General features: G+C 48.8%; 1 protein-coding gene across 1 annotated transcript in view; it reads right to left on the minus strand.

Moving 5' to 3' along the window:
- The window catches only part of XDH (xanthine dehydrogenase), a 57587-nt gene extending 38958 nt beyond the window's left edge, over window positions 1-18629 (minus strand). The window contains exons 1-6 of the mRNA XM_028117149.2: window positions 18355-18629; window positions 12153-12210; window positions 9363-9459; window positions 7863-7971; window positions 4504-4630; window positions 3502-3563 (exon numbers count right to left, since the gene is read on the minus strand). Coding sequence (XP_027972950.1) covers window positions 3502-3563; window positions 4504-4630; window positions 7863-7971; window positions 9363-9459; window positions 12153-12210; window positions 18355-18396 — 495 coding nt within the window. The 5' untranslated portion in view covers window positions 18397-18629. The remainder of the gene's footprint in view (window positions 1-3501; window positions 3564-4503; window positions 4631-7862; window positions 7972-9362; window positions 9460-12152; window positions 12211-18354) is intronic.
- Between the last annotated feature and the right edge of the window lie 1411 nt (window positions 18630-20040).

Here is a 20040-nt window from a genome sequence, read left to right on the forward strand (position 1 = left end):
AAGAACCTGGGTCACTACTATCCAATGAAATCTAGCTCTGCTCCTACCCCAGCATCAGTGGGAACAGCAGATGGCCACTCCCCATCCCACTCACGTCTGCATGGACATAAGACCTCTGCTTTAACCACTTTCCCTTTCTTGGCTGATGGAAACTAAGCAACTCATGAATAAAAAAATAGGATCTCCCCTGGAAGCAGCAGGAAAATTTAATTTTAAGAAAATTTCTCTATAGGGGCGCCTGGGTGGCTCAGTCAGTTAAGCATCGGACTCTTGATTTCAGCTGAGGTCATGATCTCAGGGTGTGAGATGAAGTCCCAAGTCGGGCTCTGTGCCTGGTGTGAAGCCTCTTCAGGATTCTTTCTCTCTCTCTCTCTCTCTCTCTCTCTCTCTCTCTCTCTCTCTGCCCCTCCCAGACCCATTCATGCTCTCGCTCTCTCTCTAAGAAAAGACAATTTCTCTATAAAAGCTAAGTCCTACTTTATCAAAACATATCTTTATGCCATTTTCCCCCCTCAGGGCTTCCTCCTTAGGAAACTTCTCTGAAAGGAATCCCCACGGGTGCTCTCAGCATTTGAGAGCCTCTACTTGTGCATCAGTCAAGTTCTAGGGGCCTGGCTGGGCTCCTTCCAGGCTCCAGTCTTTGTGGGGCTCCTTCCAAGCAGGTCCAAGACCAGTGCTGACTTCAGAGAGGCTTCCAGCCAGTGTGCCAGATGACCTCATCACTACATGTTAGATCCTTCTTGCCAGAAGACTAAACACTCCTCCCTCCTCACTGTGACCCTGTGCTAAAGGAAGCATACAGGTCCAGTGACCACCACTCCTGGGAAAGAACTGGCTCAGGACCTCTCAGGGTGCCAGAGGCAGAACATGGCGTAAGTTCAGATCGCTGTCTCCCAGAACCAAGGTGCTGACGGTGGGGAAGTTGTGTGTTCACCTGACTGATCTGTGCCAAGAAGGCAGGAGTCTCAGCTCAGGATCTGAGAGACACTCTAGAATCCTGAAGTTTTGCCAAGAGGCAAAGGTGGGAGAAACTCCCCAGCACGGCTCCAAGGCCATGTCCAAGGCGGCCAGTTCCTGCAGAAGCAGGTCTGGGGCAGCCCTTTTGCCAGTGAATCACAGGAGACACATTTCCCAAGGGATGAGTCACACCCCGACTAGTGTGCCCAGGAAAGCCCTCAAAGAGCCATGGAGGCTGAAAGGGTGGTCTTTGAGAATCTGAAAGCACTGTCAGACCTGTCATGGGGAGAGGAGCCTCCCGTGCCTCGGCCCCCTGCGCACGCCACCCTGCGTGCAGACCCTAGGCCCCTCCTGCACTCACAGACTTGCTGCTGGGTCTCAGAGCGCTCTGTCCGTTTTGGACCTTCCCACCACTGCCTTGCCCTTACCCTCTGTGTTTAAACAAAAAAGAAGAGAGAAATCAAGTTCCTCTAGTGTCTCTTCTCACTTTTCTTCTTGGAGACGGGTGATGCAGGGGACTCACCAGATCCCACCTGACTCGAGGGAACCCGCGTACAGCAAGCCATCAGCCTCACTCACCCAGTCCTTGTGGGGAAGGACATATTCCCAGAAGTACATTTTCCAGATAAAGTGTAGGCACATTCTTCCTTAGATCTTTTTTCTTGATAATTCATGGACACATCCATGACATAAATTACTGTGATGTACAATAATGGGTCACTGCCCTCAGTATCCACTGAGGTTGGATAAGGCTGATTTTTTTTCCCCTGGAGAGATTTCTCCTTTCCTCAGCAGCCTGGACTACTAGGCTTGTGCCAATTTTTACAGTTCCTCCATGCCCTTCTTTGCTGCTAGACAGACATCATCATTTCTTGCTGTGAACGGTGTACCTCCTTCTAGCAAACCCTCCTCACCTTCCTAATGTGTGCTATGGGCTGGAGAATGAGCTAAGCAGGTTCATTAGAACTGCGTGTAAAGTCAGAGTGCAGAGGCTCCGAATAAGGCTTTGGGGGGTCTCCAGTGAGGGATGTGCATGAGCTTCTGAGCACACTCTGTGTACCAGTCACTTTGGGAGCTCTGCTCTGTCCTCACCGCGCTGCAGCTGGATCCAGGGAGGCACTGCCAACACAATGGAGTCAGGAACCATTTCAATGATGATAAAACTCCAACCCTGGGAAGGAACATACTGTGGACTACACTTACGAGCCCTTCTCTTTTCAGAAAGTAGGAGGGCTGGTAAAATTGTATCTCTTTGAGAAGCCTCTTCAGAAATAAATACATGGACAAGATTAACAATCCTCCCTTCTCAGGGAAGCCTGAACAATTTACGAAGATCAAATAGTGAGTAATGGGAGAAATGTACCAGTATCATAATTTATAGTTGCCATGTATGTAAAACTTAAGACGTGCCAGTGTTCTAAGGGCTTTACAAGAAGTACTTTCCACAAACACCATAAGAATTATTATAGATATTATTATAATTTTGTTGTATTATTGTAATTACATATGTCTTATTATAATTTTAGATGTATTATAACACTATAATATTGTAGGTATTGTTATAATCCCATTTTAGAAATATGCCTGTGGTCATGCATCGGTTCAGTGAAAAGGATGGGATTTGAACACAGGTCTGCAGACTCCAAGTCTGTGCTTTCAATCATTTTCCCTTAAATCCACACTTCCTCATTCTTGGTCATCAACTGCATTCAGCAGGATGTGCTGCCTTCCCTCCCTGTAGACCCCGTCCCTATCACCACCCTCTGTGGTCATCTGGATACAACACTCCTTTTCAGAAGGTAGCAGCCCTAAAGGTCCGTGAAATTTCAGGCACAGGTGTCTGTGACTCTCCCCTCAACCCAGAGTCAAACTGAGAAGAGACAGTTTGATTGGAGTCAGGGTCAACTTGCCCCAGTTGGAAAATCAGGTGAAATCTGGGGAGATAAGCCAGGAAGGGAGAGGCCGGCCCTCTGTCCTCCCTGCCAGATGGCAGGGGTGTGTGTGTGTGTGTGTGTGTGTGTGTGTGTGTGTGTGTGTGTGTGTGTGTGTGTCGCACCTACAGAGCTGTGGCTTCTCCCTTGGAGGTATAGAAACACTGCAGGGATGCACAAACTGTCAGGAGATCTAATTAGCAGTTTCACAAGCCCCACAGAGTGCCAAGTGCAGACAGCAGCTCAGGGAGGAACAGAGAAGCTCAGGTGCTGAGGGCTGGGTTGTTATTTAACACCAGGCTCAACATCTGGCCCACAGGAGTGCTTCGGACCCAAATGCCTGGAGGACGTTAGCTCTTGGACCGCACACCTCTTCTGGGAGCCAGCCTTCCTGGGAAGGAGAGTCCTCGCGCTATTGCCGAGAACCCTCCGACTAAGAACGGCAGAGTCCGATGCCTGGCGCCGGGTGTCCACAGCGGGACAACCCGCAGGCTGGCCATCCTGTCTTTCTCCTCTTTCTTCCAGAGGCCCTGGGCATCCCTCCCAACTGGGATTCCCGAGCGCTACTGCTTTAGGAGCAGGGCCGCAGCCCCCCGGGGAGGCCCCCACTTACCCTGGCGAAGGTCCGGAAGCCCTGGAGGATGGCTCTGTAGCCTGTGCAGCGACACAGGTTTCCTGGGGGGGGGGCGGGGGGCAAGGACAAAAAGCTGTTGTGAGCGCAGGCCCCAGGGCAGGGAACGGGTTTGTGACTTTGCTTCTGACTCAGGGAGATGCTCAGTTTCCTTATTCTATTTTCTCTGCCTGGAGCACCCTGTCCTCCCCCTTGTGTTCCTGTATCACTTCTTCCAGGAAGCCTCCCTAGACAGCCCAGACTGAATCAGGTGCCTCTTCTGAGCGCCCCCATGATGCCTGGTCATAGCCTTAGCAGTGAGCTCATCAAACTACATTATAAACTCTCTTCCCCTTCAGAGCGCAAATTCCTTGAGGGTAGAGACTGTCTTTCATCCCCCGGGGCCTCCCTGTGTCCCTTGTACCTTGCATAGTGCCTGACATGATAGGACTCAATACAACTAACTGAATAAATGATGACTTGAAATGCTGAATGGATGCGGAGTCTGTTCAATCCAGAGGAACAGACACCTTGTCCAGGCTCCTGGGCCCATTCACAGAAGGCAAAGTGGGAAGCCTGTTCCTACCCAAGGCTCAGAATCATGGCCACCTTCCTCATTATGTGGCCTGTGCAGAATCCTGCTCTAGTACAAGCTGAGGAGAAAGGGAGCCATGTGACTAGCCTCTGTGGAATTTCCCAAATGATCCCCTCCTGCACCAACCCCCCAGTGCCACCCCGTCCCAGCACAGGAGGACACCTCAGGAAGATGAACACCAAGGCAGGAGACCCCCGGAGGTCTCCAAACCACCCAAGTGTTCTTCAGACGAAGAGAGGGCTCAACTCCAGCAGACCCGAGCTGCCACATTGGGGTAGCCTGAGCCTTTCCTCCAGAGGGCAGTGCCTCGGCCTCCTAGCCCATTCCTGGCTTCCACTCTGGCCCTGCCTTAACCTCCACAAAGCCCCGTTTGCTATTTCCCCTCCTAGGCGGTGCCTCGAGGCCCCTACCTTGGAAGGCATTCTCGATCTCCTCAATGGTGGGCTCGGGCTGGTTCCGAAGCAGCGTGTACATGCTCATGACAATGCCAGGGGTGCAGAACCCACACTGGGAGCCATGGCTTTTGGAGATTCTCTCCTAAAAGGGACAGACGACATAGACCCACGTGTTGGCAGAAGCTCTGTCAGGTTCTCTAGGTGACCCAGCAGAAGCCCGTCCATGTCGACAGGCAGGGTGGAGGGGCGGCCCCCGCATGAAGTCAGTCCTGGTGCCCACGGTGGCCTTGGCCAGTCACCAAGCCTCTTTGGAGTCCTAGGTTCCTCACCTGTATGATGACGACCACCCTAGGACTTATCTCTGGAGCTGTGGTGAGGATTTAATGAGATAATTCATGTTAAACTCTTAACGTTATTATACTTGGCACATAGCAGATGGTCAACCAATGTTGGTTATTCATAAGAAAGTCTCTTCAAAGAATAGTGACCATTCGAACGAGAAGGGCTTCTCACCCTTCATTCTCTGCATTGGACAGAGGAGGAAGCGAGCCCAGAGATTTGAGAGATTTAGCCAAGAACACACACGGTGAATGGAAGAGCGGTCTTATGTTCTTTTAATACACTAGCCTGCAATCCAGCACAACCAACATTTATTAAGAACCAAACGAATGCATTTTTTTCCAAACTAGAATATCACTACATTCTTAAATGAAGGCAATACTTGGAGTCCATGGGGACATAAGAATTTGGAAATATGCCATATGCATTGAATGTCACAGAATTGTCATTCAAACTCTGCAAGATTTTTAGTACAAGAGATTCTCCAGGTCCTTATTATTATTATTATTATTATTATTATTATTATTATTATTTTGTCTCTTGGGAGTCTCTCTTGGTACTTAAGTAAAATTGCTAAAGTACTGTATTTCCAGTGCCTCACATATATGTTCATCCATTTTATAAATATTTACTGAGAACTTATTCCGTGCCAGGCATGGTAAAGGCACTGGAGACAGAACAATGAAGAAGAGAGACGAGATCACCAGTCTCGTAAAGCTAGTAGGGGAACTACTGACAAAAGAAAAAGGAAAATTCCAGGTGGAGGTCAATGCTATGTAGAGATTTAGTAGAGGCTGACGGGACCCAGAATGACCAGTGGTCACTTGGGAGTGCTCAGAAACAGCCACTCTGAAGAGGTGAATTTTATGTTGAGTTTAATAACATGACTTGGATCAGGGAAGAGTGTATATGATCTAATTATGTTTGTTAAGAATCACCCTAGGGGGACCTGGGTGGCTGAGTGGGTTAAGTGTCCAACTCTTGATTTTGACTCAGGTCATGATCTCAGGGTCATAAGATCGAGCCCCATGTCAGGCCCTGCGCTGAGCAAGGGGCTTACCTAAGATTCTCTCTCTCTCCCTCTGTTCCTGCCCTGCTCTCTCTCCCTCTGCTCCTGCCCTGCTCTCTCTCCCTCTCTCCCTCTGCCCCTGATTCTCCCTCTCCCTCTCCCTCTGCCCCTGCCCTGCTCTCTCTTTCTCTCTTAAAAAAAAAAAAAGAATTGCTCTAGCTGTGGGTAGGGAATGAGCAGGTTACAGGGGACAAGAGTAGAAATGGGGACCAGGACACAGTGGTCCAGGCAAAAGGGGATGGTGGCTCAGACCAAGCAGTAACAGAGGAAACAAAAGGAAGGCTTCATCATAGGGTTTGGAAGTAAAGTAGACACCACGTCTGAATGGATTGGTGTGGTGCAGGAGAGAGAGAATCAAAGGTGACTCCTAGGTTTTTATCTTGAGCAACTGGGCAGATGCTTTCGCCATTAACTCAGATGGAGGAAGACTGGGGAAGAAAGGGAAAAAATAGGGTTTGGGAAGTTTGAGATAGACATCCATATAGGATGTCAAGTAGGCAGTTGGAAATATGAATCTAACCTCTGAAGAGAGGTCAAAGCTGAAGATATAAACGGGAGTGCCATTCGCCCGTAGATGGTACTGAACTTGCCAGGTGGCGGGGGCAGGGGCGGGCGGTGTGCAGAAGGAGAGCGGAAGGGACCCGGCCCCAGCCCTGAGAGCACTGCAGCAATTAGGAACTCAGCAGGCCCAGAGCCAGCACCGGGCACCAGCCTGGAGGTGCGAGGAACATGAGCAAAGTGTCATGTCCTAGGAACCACAAGGAGAAAAACCAATGGACGAGGGGAAGCGGAATCCGGCTCTACAAGTTACTTGAGGCCAAAACAAGTGCGTGCGGAATAAGAATCTGTACCATTGGAAAGAGAGGGGTTTAGTGGATTATTCAGTTACGGTCCCTGTGTTTAAACTGTTCTGTCTTCATCTGCTTGTTTCAAATTACAAGCCCGAATTAACCCTTTCACATCTCCTGCAGGTTGGACAAGTTTAGTAATTTCCCCTTCTGCTGCCTAAGGAATGAAGCTGTAGAGATGATGCATTACGTGCTGTGACCTCACAGGACTCGTTCAAGCTGCCCCTCCCCTCCCCTGGCTCAGCCCGAGGGCCTGGCCTGGCACCCACATAAGGTGCCCAAGGAAGGCACGATCTGAGCAACAGGTCTCCTCAAGTGGCCAACGGGCCTGCCTCGGGCACCTTCTGTGACTGTCATGTCTGGAAGACCCCCTGCCTCAGTTTCTCCGTACGAAAAGCACTGGAAACAATGGCCTTTCCTTCCCACAGTATTCTGTTTCCATGTGTTGCCAAGTTGCCTAGGAGTATCCTGCTTCTCGCCACAAAACCTCCCAGATTACTGTCCACTCTTGGTTCCTAATTTCAATCCATTGACGGGCAGCCTGATACCATCAGAAAAAAAGCCTTGGTCAGACACTCCGATGCCTCTATCCTCTTATTAAGCCCTTACTAACCTCCATGTTAATGGGGTGGAGGCCTAGCAGCCCACATCCATATTACCTGCAGGTGACACTCCGGAGGAGCAAGGGGATCACCATTCGAGGGAGCAGGGAGTAGGGGGGCTTTTTAATCAAGGGCACAGAGCATTTGGAATCTTGAACCTGAGACGGCGGGGGGGGTTTCCTAAGCACACCTGGGGGCCGGGGCAGGGAGGGGCTGCGTGAGGCAGTCCCTTGCCCCTCCTTCCTCCAGGTCTGGCATAGCCGGCCAGCCCTGGCCACCAGATCTGGCTGACCTCGTGGTTCCCTCAGGGTCATGCAATGTCACGCTTACGGCGGCCACAGGAGGGAGCTTCAGGCTCAGGGCCTCATCTTTCTGCCTCAGCCCCCACCCCCCCACCCCAGGTGGAGATGAGGGAGGTGGCTGGACCACAGTGCCTCCTGCCCAGGCAGTGACACTCAGCCTCACAGCCCAAAAAGGCCTGCAGCCCTGGCATGACCCTCCCTTGCCTCCAGTTACCTGCACAGGATGCAGCCTCAACTTGGTGCTTCCTATGCCTTCCACGGTTGTCACGGCAACATGATGCAAAGAGCAGATGGGGGCCAGGCAGGCATTGGCAGAAAAGTGGCTGGAGCCCCAGATTAAGGTCATTCCGTTGTTGACTCGGGCCATCAGAGACTTTGAGATGCTTTGTCACGACCCCTCACTCTACATTACATTCTGGGCTCTTCCAGGGGTGTCCTCGCCTCTCTACCCAGGCCTCTGGGCTAGCAACAAAGGAAGCTCCGCCCACCCCAGTGAGGCACAAGCCCCTGCAGAGTTCTGTGGGGCATTGGGCCTCTGAGCTGGAACATGGGGCCGGGGTCACCCTCAGCCACCGCAATACTCAGCCCGACCCTGGAGGCTGAGTCAAGAGGAAATTTCTGGCAGGTTCCAGGCCCAGTGCTTGCTCCTCTCTCTGCAGGGCCCTTCCTTAGCCTCTTCAATTTCAGAACCTCCAGTCACTTTTGCTCCCCTGCTCTTACCCTTTGTCTCCCATCCTCTGTGGGGGAAAAAGGAGGGGGTGATCCCCAGGAAACATGAGACAGCAACCCCTTAAACAGAGCTTCTTGATGTCCATTTTTCTATTCACAATTTATCCACTTATAAAAGCAATATCAGTTCCTGAGGGTCAATCACATGCCAGGCACTCTGCTGAGGGCTGAGGAAATAAAGGTGAGTAAGATGTTCTTCAATAGCCTGTGGTCATCCTGGGAAAACGTGTGAAGACAGAGTGAAGATGCAATTTAAACAGCTATGGTGAGTGTTTCAGGAGGGCTGAGCACAGAGTACTGTGGGACCAGCACAGACATGGGGTACCTAACCCAATCTTGGGGGGTCAAGGAAGACTTCCCGGAGGAGGTGACATTTTGCCCAGTCCTAAAGAGCTAGCAAGAGTTAGCCAGGTGGAGAAGTCCAAGAAGAAAGGACATTCAAGACCTGGGCAACAGCTTATGCAAAGACCAGGAGGGTGCCTGGGTGGCTCAGTTGGTTAAACGACTGCCTTCGGCTCAGGTCATGATCCCGGAGTCCAGGGATCAAGTCCCGCATCGGGCTCCCTGCTCGGCAGGGAGTCTGCTTCTCCCTCTGACCCTACCCCCTCTTGTGCTCTCTCTTGCTCTCAAAATAAATAAATAAAATAAAATCTTAAAAAAAAAAAAAAGACCAGGAAATGAGTAGGCAGAGAGTGTCAGTAGTTCACAATTGTCCCTGCAAGGTTGGAGCACTGGGCCCACTGAGAGAGATAGCTGGAAAGGAAAGATGGGGCATGCCATGAGGGGCATCGAGCACTAAGCACAGAAATTGGACTTTCTCCCGAAGGCAGTGGAGACTGACTGAAGGATTTCACGGGATTGGAAATGAGTCTGGATCTTAGAAAAGTCACACGTGGCGTGCACACACACATGCACACACTCACTCACATCCTGACCCCTGCCTCACAGTCCTGGCATGGACAATCAGCCAGTGGGCAAAGGATACACAATCTTGTTCTGGAAACGATCATACTTGGAAAGCATCACAGTGCAAGCCCCACAGCCCCCTTCTCCACAGCCCAGCTTGGTCCCGCTCAGCCGCACTGGATGATCAAGGGTTAAGGAACATGAATTCACAGAAGAGTCTTTGCTGGGCTGCTGGGAAGTGCGTGGGCAGAGCTGGAAGTACAGAGCCATCCACTGCCACACACAGGATCGGGCCCCTCAACCCAGGGAGACAGCAGACCCACACGGCTCCCTCATCCAGAAAGTCTGCACTGTGCCCCAGAAGGCAGAGAATGGGACCATCTCCACTGCACAGATGACGAAAGGCATCAGGGTCCCATTGGGCAGCATCCAAGTATCCTCCAGGACTGGAGTCCTACTGCTCTCCAATCCAGGAGATGTTTCCTGGCATCGGGGTCTTCCTGCCACGGTCTTAGAGGCTCCCAACCCCATGGTCTCCCTGGGCAGGTGAATCAGGCACCTCTAAGGCTGAGCACATGGGGTAGCCCTCATGTCACTGCAGCTGGGTGCACAATGAAGCCACTTGGGCCAGACAGAGACACTGATCTGTTCTGGGACCTACTGAGTCCCGACTTGTCACCTTGGACCTTTTGGGTTGATGAAGTCCAGGAACCAAAATTAGGGTTGGACCAGGGGCTTTTGAATACCCACCCACAGGATATGTGACCAGAAATGAAAATGAAGATAATCTTTGAGGTCGGGGGGGCCAGGATTGGAGCCATCTCTTACAAATACTTGCAGAAATAGTCTGATAACTTTGAGTCTGTTAACGTGCCTCAGTACTAGACTATTCTAGAAGGCAGCACTGCAATTTCCCTGAGACACACAGGCTCCGTTGCTGCTCTTCCCACAGGCTGCAGGCCTCTGAGCCATCCGGCTCTCTACTGAAGATGGAGGTCAGTATTGCTGGTCGCTTCCCACATTTGCAAAATGAAATGAAAATTCATCACAAATTCTAGATAGCCATGAATGGTTTGATTATTCAGTCATTTCAGAAATATTTACTTATTACCTTTAATATGCTGGACATTAGTCTTTAAACAATGACATAGCATCTTATACTTGAAAAATACTTATACCCATGGACCTATTTGATCTTCACAATAATTTTGGGAGCGGGTAGGGTAGGAGCTCCTATTTCCCCACAGATTAAAACAAAACAAAGCAAACTGAGGCCCAGGAGGTAAGGTGAGCCCAGCAAGGCAACATGGTCACTCAGCTCACCTGGTGGGAGGGCCCAGACACAATTCTAAAAACCTCTTCTAAAACACATCTGGGAGGAGCTCTCTATCCTAAGGAATTCTTCTGACTCATCAGAATATCTGCAGTTAGCAGTAGTTCAGACAACTTAATAGCTCAAAGTCTAGCAACATCTTCTAGCCGGGGGATTTTTTTGGAAGCCGGTGTAGAAGTCAAGCCTGGGGTTTTTCCTTTTTCCCAGAACTCTCAGAAATAAGCTTTCACCACAGTCAACAAAAAGCCATCTGACCTTCATTTCTGTGAAAACTTTCAGTTTTGGATTTCATCTCAGATTTGACCTTTAAACTAGCAACTGCTATGATTGGGATTATCTGAGGCTTTCGGGCCTTCAAAACTGCACCAGAAAACGAACATTGGTGTCCACAATCTCTGAGAATGTGCCTCTCTTCTCAGACCCCCCAGCAGTGGGGTTCTGTGCAGTTTCCCAATCCTACCGACTGATTCCTCCCCTGCAAAAGAGCCACTGGGTTCATGGGCCGTGAAACTCTGGACTTGCCCTCTTGATGGAAAATCCAGGACAAAGTATGCTGGAGCCAGACACCATTTGTTAAGAGGTGAGTGAACCAGAGGAAAGGCCGTGGGCTTGTTTCTGTGGGTACTGAAACAATACTCTGCTGTCCTCAAATAGGGCACCTGCATGAGCCACAGACCATCCCTGACTCTGGGAGTGAGAGGGATTTGTTAATAGAAGTCAGGATGAGCATTATCCCAATGACCAAACCTGAAGAGTTTCCAGTATGACTGGAAGATTAAGAGCATGGCTCTAGGCTTTAGTCCGGGTTCTGCCAGGATTGGCCCAGAATACGAGCAAGAAGCAGGTCCCTTCTCATGAGTCAACCTCACTTCCTCCTCTGTCAAAGGAATTGCTGTGGGGATCAGTGAGATCACCCATGAAAATCACCTTGAACTCCACCTATGTACAGTAAGTGCTCAGGAGCCCCCTGTCCCTTGCCTCCCAGTGTCTGCCATCTCCACAATGGAAGGTACCTCTACACATTTCCCTACTCAGGCGTCCTCTCCCAACAAACATGCCTTCTTCTGACATCCCTTCCACCTTCACAGAACCGGAAAGATTCTCGAGGAAGCCCTTTATGGATCAGCAAAGATCTCCTGAGGAAGGCCCACTCCTCCTGAGGGCCATGGCCACAGAGTTTACCAGGGCTAATGAGGGCCTTTCACAGCTATTCATTTTACAGGCCCGGGATTAACCCTTGGCATCAATGGAGTCTTACCTGGGAGAGATCTTAAGAAACATCAAAAATAATACTCTCAATCAACAGTCGATAATTTTATACCTGGAGAGCTCAAAAGACTTCCCAGGGTCACAGAGCTGCTGAGTGACAGAGCTACAACTAAGACGCGGGGGTCTTAGCAGGGGTCTAGAGCCCTACTCCAGGGCTCTGTCCTCCACATTTCATGGCCTCCCACAGTCACTAGAAAATGATATAAGGCCTAGAGAATGAGTTCCCACTGCCCCCCCACACACACCCCCACTCCAAAGTCAGGATACATTTTCTTCTCAGGTAGGCCAAAAGAGTTGTTTCTGGATCTGCATTTTTCTCCACCACCTATAAGAACAAAAACAAAAGAAACATGTATCCTAGGTATACTTAGCCATTGTCTCGCCCAAGAATTTGTGGAGTTAATAGGAATGTGCTCAATGTATCATGAAAATGAAGGTCTTTTTCTGGACAATTCCATAGGAATGAACATATTAACTATGAGCCGAACTGTGTGCATGCTGATATTCCCCAATTCTGACCTTCCACATCAGTGCTCAGCTCTGGACCCACCCCAGAGGGCTCAGGTGTTGCACCCGGCACGCTGGGCTGACCCAGGCAGAGCCCCCTTCAAATCAAACATGTCACCTCATTTCCAGCTGCTGGATCACACCAGGGACAGCTAAAAATGGCAGCATGCAGATATCTAGCTGTGCCCCCTGGCATGTACATTCTCAGAGAACAGGGGGCTGGTCTGTTGGCCTGTGCTCACAGCGGAGTATTCCAAGTGTTGGGTTACCAGAGCCAACAACAAGACACATGTCAGACATGGAGGAGAAATGGAGAAATCTCAACCCATTTGGTTGAGAGTCCACAAATGGTTTATTTAATAAGATGGAAAGCTTGTCTACAAAGTCAGGTGCCAGTTTCCGATGCAAAGAGTCAAAGGAAATCCACAAAAACCTGTGTCACTACTCATACTCATCATATGTTATGAAGGGTAATAGGGGTTGGGTGACTGGGATGGTTAAGGAGAGAGAATATGTGACAAGAGATTCTTTAGAGAGAGCGGCACTATGAGTCTTCCATCTTCCTAGGGTTGAGGAAAGGAGGTATCTGCCTCACACCTCAACCTTCGTAAGGGGGCTTTCATAGCCCTACAGGTGAAGCTAACACACAGCCTTAGTAGGACAGGGGATATGGCGGTCTGGCATATCTAAAAGCTAGAGACAGGCTTACCAGAGGTGCCGAAGAAGAAATGGCAGTGTTAGGATTGGTGTGCACTCCCAGAGTCTGGGAGGGCAGAGGATGTGAAGTGTTGGCTATGGACCTGGTGTAGGCCATGCAAGAGAGAGCGAGAGCTGACATGGAGGTGTTTCAATCATCCCCCAAACACTGACTACAGAAGACTTGGGACCTCCAACAGAGTCTGTGTGGAGTGGACCTCCCAGAACTGGAGGCTGAGGAAGGGCCATTGGCCAGAGAAAAGCACATCCCGTGTGTCATGAGACTTGCAACTGAATGTTCCCGGTGATGGGAAGGTATCTTCCACCAGCACTGATTAAATGAGAACTTTTTTTGCTAACCCCACCTCTCTATCCTGACCTGAGGCTGTGTATGGAAACTCAGAAGTGGCCATAGGATTTTTTTATTGAATCCAGAAAGCCATAAAACTGCCAGAATTTGCCCCCTGAAAAAAGCTTAAAGGAAAGTAGAAAATCAAATTAGTTTCCCTTCAAGATTATACCCCACAAGTCTGGTTTGTTCAAAGTCCTGGGGACAAAGTTCACACAGGAAGCTATTTCTTTTCGCTTGGAGAAGTCATAAATGCACAAATAAAGATCCCTATCACTTTGCTTGGAAATGGCAGGAAGAGCCTCTTGGCTTACTGCCTTCCCCCTGAGCTGTTGCTTGCTCGTCTTCCAGCTCAGCTTTCATCACATCAGTCCCCTGCTCTGTGCCTTCCGTGACTTCCCACATATGCCAGGTAACATCCAAGTTCCCTAGGCTGTCTTCCAAGGCCCTTTTCCATACGGTCTCTAATCTTCATTTTCAGCCTTTTCCCCTCCTACCTCCCTGTGAACCTGGTCCTCACACTCTGGAGAAAATACAATGTATACCCCTGACTCTGTGCCTTTGACCATTCCATTCCTCTTCCACCTGCGTCTTGACTTAGAAGACCCCAAACGCTTCCCTGGCAAAGGCTTTTTATATCACCCCAGCCATGAGTGGTCCAACCTTCCTTGCATTCATACAGAGAATGGCTGTGCCACTCTCATGGCTGCAGGGTTGGGCCAGCAAATGCCATGGAACCTTCTCTGAACAGGATGCCAATGGGTATTCCAAAGGACAACACTTTGTTGGGGATATGAGCTTAGGAGATGCTGGGTTCAGCAGATTGTTCTGATAAGATTTAAGTATCAAAACAAATAATAGCTCTAATGGGTTATAACCCATTCAGTAAGATTAAAATTGTAAGTCCAAAGTGATATCTAATAAAGAAACAAATTGGAGAGAAGAGTAAAGTCTGCCTGACAGAGGAATGCCAACTAATGAATATTTTGCAATCAGCCCAATAACTGAGCCAGTCTAGAATCATCAATGGATGCTAAAATTAGTGGGTGAAAGTTTAATGATCAAGATACTCACATAGATTCAAAGTATCTTCTCACAGATTATTTACTAACTATAAAGAGTAAAAAAATTATCTTACAGTAGAGAAAACTGATGGATACCACCTTAACCAAGCAGTCAAACTTCACATTCCAAATAGTAGGGGAAACTGACATCCTGTGCCTCCCGATGTAATGCACGGAGAAACACTTACCACTTCTCTAGCATTTCTGCCCAAAATGCAGACTCTGAATCTAATTATAAGAAAGCATAACACACACTCAAAATGAGAGATGTTCTACAAAATAGTGGCCTGTTCTCTTCATAAACATCAATGTCACAAAAGACAAGGAAAGGTAAAGAGCTGTTCCAGCTTAAAGGAAACTTAAGAGACATGGCAACTGACTGCATAGTATGACCCTGTGTTCCGGGCTTGGGGGAAAAGTTATAAATGACATTATTGGGAAAATTGGAATATATTGCAGAAGGGCTATAGATTAGATAATGGTATTATGTCAACACTAGATTTCCTGATTTTTATAGAGACTGGGTCTATAAGAATATTCTTATTCTTGGTTTAAGGGGTAAAAGGGCATGATATTGGAAATTTACCCACAAATGGTTCAGAAAGAAAATTTTATATTTTATGTACTTATTTCTATTGATTATATACATAAATAAATGTATAAAATTATTTTGGTACTTACATACAACTACATATCTACATATATATCTATAAATATATCTGTACATATCTAATACATGTGTGTATCACATAAACACCTATTCATGTGTGTGTATATGTACGGGGGGAGAGAACATGAAGGAGATAATGATAAAGCAAATGTGGCAAAATGTGAACAGTTAGTGAATGTGAGTAGTCTATATTTCTTTGTATTCTTCGTGCAACTTTTTTGTACATTTAAAATAATTTCAAAACGCAAAAAAAAGTTTAAAAAATCAATCTCCTCAGTAGAGGATTTCTAAGGGCTTTTAATACTCATGCATTCATTCTGTCCTCATTAACTGGGCACCTGCTAGGTGTCAGCGCTGTGCTAAGTGGTTTAAGAATATCTGAAAAGAGGGGCTGCCCGGGTGGCTCCGCCGGTTAAGACTCGTGATTTCAGCTCAGGTCATGATCTCATGGGTTGTGGCATGGAGCCCCATGTCAGGCTCTGCACAGGAGTCTGCTGGAAATTCTCTCCCTCTGCCCCTCTCCCCACTCTCATGTGTGCACATTCTCTCTCTCTCCCTCTCCCTCTAAAATAAATAAATTTTTAAAAAGGATATCTGAAAAGAGCATTTCATGGGAATCGTTTTCTATAAAATACATTTTGTAATATATTACTTCACCTAATTATAATCCATCTCTTTAACTGGTCCGGAAGGTCCCGAGGGGCAGGTGCCTGGCCCCTTCTTAGAGATCATATTCACCCAGTGCCTACATACCCCGCAGGCGCAGGCTTGGGGGGAGCTCGTAAATGTGAGTGAGTGAGTCAAAGCCACCATGAGGCTCTCTGTAGCTGCCACCTGCTTTTTGGGGATCCTTCCTGGACACCTTCAGCTGCGCCCCGCACGCCAAGTCTGCCAGACTCCTCCGTGCGCCGCAATCTCCCCTAAACAGAGAGCAACTGCTCAGAAATTCTAGAATCCCGCCCACCAGAATGTCCCTACAATAACACCAAAATCCTGGGCAGCTCCTTCCTTCCCTACAACTCTGACTCTAGAACAGAAGACACGGAATGATGGTTATCAAGACCCATCACCCGCACAGAAGGCCCCTGAGATATTTGATTGTTGGCATCAGGACCCTCTCCAGGACCCTCTCCAGGACCCCAGTCGGTAGAGACAGAGTCCTGGACAGCCTGAAACGGGGAGAATAAGAGGCTTACATTTAAGAGTGAGTCACCCATCCCAACAGCTTCTTTGGTAACTTCTCTGCACAATATCCAGTACCAGAAGATCTAGATCCAGCAAGATCTTGGAAATAGAAACGGAAACACACTCACAGCCACCCTTGATCTGACTGGGAATTCCTGCTTGGTCTTGTTTGCAAAGCTCTGCTTTCACCTCATCACTCCTTCGCACCTTTCTAGCAGTTTCTCAAGAGGCCACAGGCTAATAAATTACAAACATGAGTATGCATCACAGAGACTGACATTGTAAAAGCTTCCAGAGATAGTAGGGTCTGATATGACGATACCACCTAAAAATGTTAAATTGCTTTCCTAAAGTGGATCTAAGACACAGGGGGAAACAACTTCGCCAAGGCAGATTTACCTTGAAATGCTCCTTTTCATGTCCAGGGCATCACAGCACACCCTCCCTAAGGAAGAGCAGAACCTTGTCCTGTCTAACACGAATTGATAGCATGATAAATAAGATAATCTTAGAGTAAGATGTGGCCTTGGAAGTCACTGAATCCAGCTGCTCACTTAACGTAAAAACTGCTTAGAAAAATTCCACCGAAGATGCTTTGTGTAAATAACACCTCTAGAAAGTCAACTCAGCTGTTGAGTCTCTCCAAGGCAATCGCTGAATGCAACAAAGTTGCTGGAAATGCTGGGTGCAAAAGTTTCACGACCGACAGCAGGGAAGCTATACCCTACCTCTTGGTTTGCTGCCAGATGCCAATCCTGAAAAGAGATTGGCATGGAGAGACACAAGGAACCTGGAAGAACATGGCTGACCGCACCCTCAGCGCCTCCTTGGTGGCACCCCTCACACTGAACCCAAGGGTCTTCGGAGCACTAATGTTGCCGTGGCTCATGGAATTCCCCGGCTAGTCACCAGACACATCCTGACAATTTAAGCACGAGATGCCCCACGAAGCGCATTTTAGCTCTTGAAAATTACCTCAAACATCACCCAATTTCTCAATGCAAAAGTGCCAATAGAACAAAACAAATAAAACTACCCTTCTTTGGGGGCCCCTTGGGCACAATCATCACTCACGCTGTCCATATGGCCATTTACAAGGGACAACTATGGCTACCCTTCTCCTGTCCCTTCCATTCCTGACCGGGGAGCTAGAGCAGACTGGAGCACCTCAGCAGTGGTGGAGGGAGGGGTATGGGGACAATGCAATGAGCTTGCATCCTCCCTCCCGGCACCTGCGGTGAAATTTGCAAAGATTCACAGCCTTGCAGGGCCTGGAGTACTGGTACCCATGTCTGAAGTCACCCTCTGTCCCCCCACCCCCCATGTCCCTGCACACCAATAAAGTTCATCCAAGTGGACAATTTTTATCAAAGTAAGAGACTTGAAATATTTACATGCAGTACTAAATGAGAGGAAGGGGAGAAACATGCCCCTTATGAAAAAAAAAATTGTCACTTGCCACAAGATGTTAGTAAATGTCCTCACACAAGTTAGCTGTCCCATTAAGCATGAAATACCAGCGTCAAACGCTACGTCTATCTTATACCCTGGGATTAGCAAGAAAACAAGTTCCTGTTCCTTCTCTCAGCAAAGAAAACAACAAAAGCCGGAGGACATATTGGATTAAACACAGAGTTGAAGGCGTGGTGGGTGACCTCCAGTCTCACCGAGGACCCTGTGCCCCTTTCTAGCTTCGGGCCAGTGTCTCAGCTGCTGCACACTGGGTGGGGGCTCAAGACTCTCTTCTCGCTCGCCTCCCCCTGCACTTCTTTGCCCCGGGAGTGTCTTGCCTGTCTTCCAGCTCTGAGAAGGTTTTCTTGCCCTAATGTTACCCAAAATGCAGCAATACTTTGGCGGGAGAGAAAGAGAGGGGGAATGAGTGAGAGAGGAGATGAAAGAGAAAGAATAGAACCAGCCTCTTCCAAAGCACAGACATCTGCCCCTGGGCGGGAAGCGGGGGGAGCAGAGAAGTCAGATGGAAGGCTGGCTCCTTCTTACCTTTTTGCCGTTCACAAAGAAAACCAACTCATCTGCTGTCATTGTTACCAGTTGGGTCCCTGAACTCCAGGTACCTCACTCCCAAAAGACACTAACATGTATCAGTGCTCAGCAGCTTGAAAAAATACACCTCCCAAAAAAAAAACCGAAACTTGGCCAGCCAATAGGAAAAAAGCCGCCCAGAGCTCCAGGGCACAGGGAGTTCTTGGCAAAAGCCACCAGTTTACATAACCGAGGAAAACGCAAACAATCTTAGGCAGGAAACCACACTGCCAACAGCTGTGTCAAAGAGCACAGAGGAAGGCACATGCAGATATCAGCCAGGGGAGGGCCCTGTGGCCAGGTGACCTGTGGTCTTAAGCACCACCTCCCAGAACCTGCTTCAGGCCCCCCTGTGGCCGGCAGAGAAGGAGTAAGGGCCGCGGTCAGAGCCATGGCGACAGAAATGAGTCACACCTTCCCCCTCTACACTGATCATTTTACCATTCAGGTTTACTGCAGCCTGGACTCAGCACTTACACAGAGGACTCATTCTTGCACAGCCCGGAGGAACAGAGTGGTCACGAACCATGGAGCCCAGTGACCCGGAACCAAAACCTGGCATCTGACCTCGGCTGTGCCGTCTGCAGAGCTCAGTCGTTTTCTTCCTGTGGATGGGCCTACGACTGGCACCAAGAGCAGAAGGCAGAGAGACAAATGATGTGTTTTAGGAGTGTGTTGTAAGTTTGCCAAGAACGAAAATCTTCATTACTGTTTCAAGTGTATTCTCAGCAGCACAACAAAAATTATCCTGTTAACAAACCATTTCTGAGGTTCTTCTTTTGCTTGTTTCTCCCAGGAAAAGGCCCTGATAAGTGATCAGAGTAAGTCATTAAGGATATTTCAAAATATCAAATAAATTAAAAACCCCACACCTTACAGGACCTGGGCCAAGTTGACACAGAGCTGCAAACCTTCCCCCTCCGGTATCCATTACCTTCTGGTGGGCACAAGCACATGGCCCACCTGGGCGGTGCCAATGAGCTCTCTGTGGTCAGCACCCAACTGTGCCTCCCGGCTCACACACACATGCACACCCACACCAGCATTCCCTCTGGTCCTCTGTAGTCCTGGAACAGCCAGCCTCTCTGTAGTGAGTCACTCCCCTGTGCCCCATGCAGGCTACGTGGGGGACGAGAGGAGTCTTCGGTGGATGTACTGAGGGGGTAGCACCAGCTTAAGGAAACTGCAGACTGCCAGGACATTATCAACACAATGCCCTCTCCTTCCACACACTTTATTTAAGCAGGAGATGAGATCTCACTTAGGGTGACCAAGCATCCCTGTTTGGTCCCCAACTATCCTGCTTGTAGAACTGAAACTGTGACCAATCTCTCAGTCCAGGGCAAACTGGGATGGCTGGTCCCCATAAAACAATGGTTCTTAACTGGGGGATTGAGTAGAGGAGACATCCCCATGTCGATACGTTTCATGGTCATGACTGAGAGATGCTACTGGCATCCAGTAGATAAGAGGCCAGGGATGCTACTAAACACCCCACAATACACAGGACAGCCCCCCACCACAAAGAATTATTTGGTGTTAAGTTGTCAACAGAGCCAAGATTGAGAAACCCTGCTCTAAAAAGAAGAAGAAAGAAAGAGGTGGGGTGAAGCAGAGGGGCTGATTCCGGGCAGTGTTTCATAA

Source organism: Eumetopias jubatus, unplaced genomic scaffold (genome assembly GCF_037043125.1).
Source record: "Eumetopias jubatus isolate StellerSeaLion01/CBP00866 unplaced genomic scaffold, mEumJub1_p1.0 scaffold_9, whole genome shotgun sequence".
NCBI lineage: Eukaryota > Metazoa > Chordata > Mammalia > Carnivora > Otariidae > Eumetopias > Eumetopias jubatus.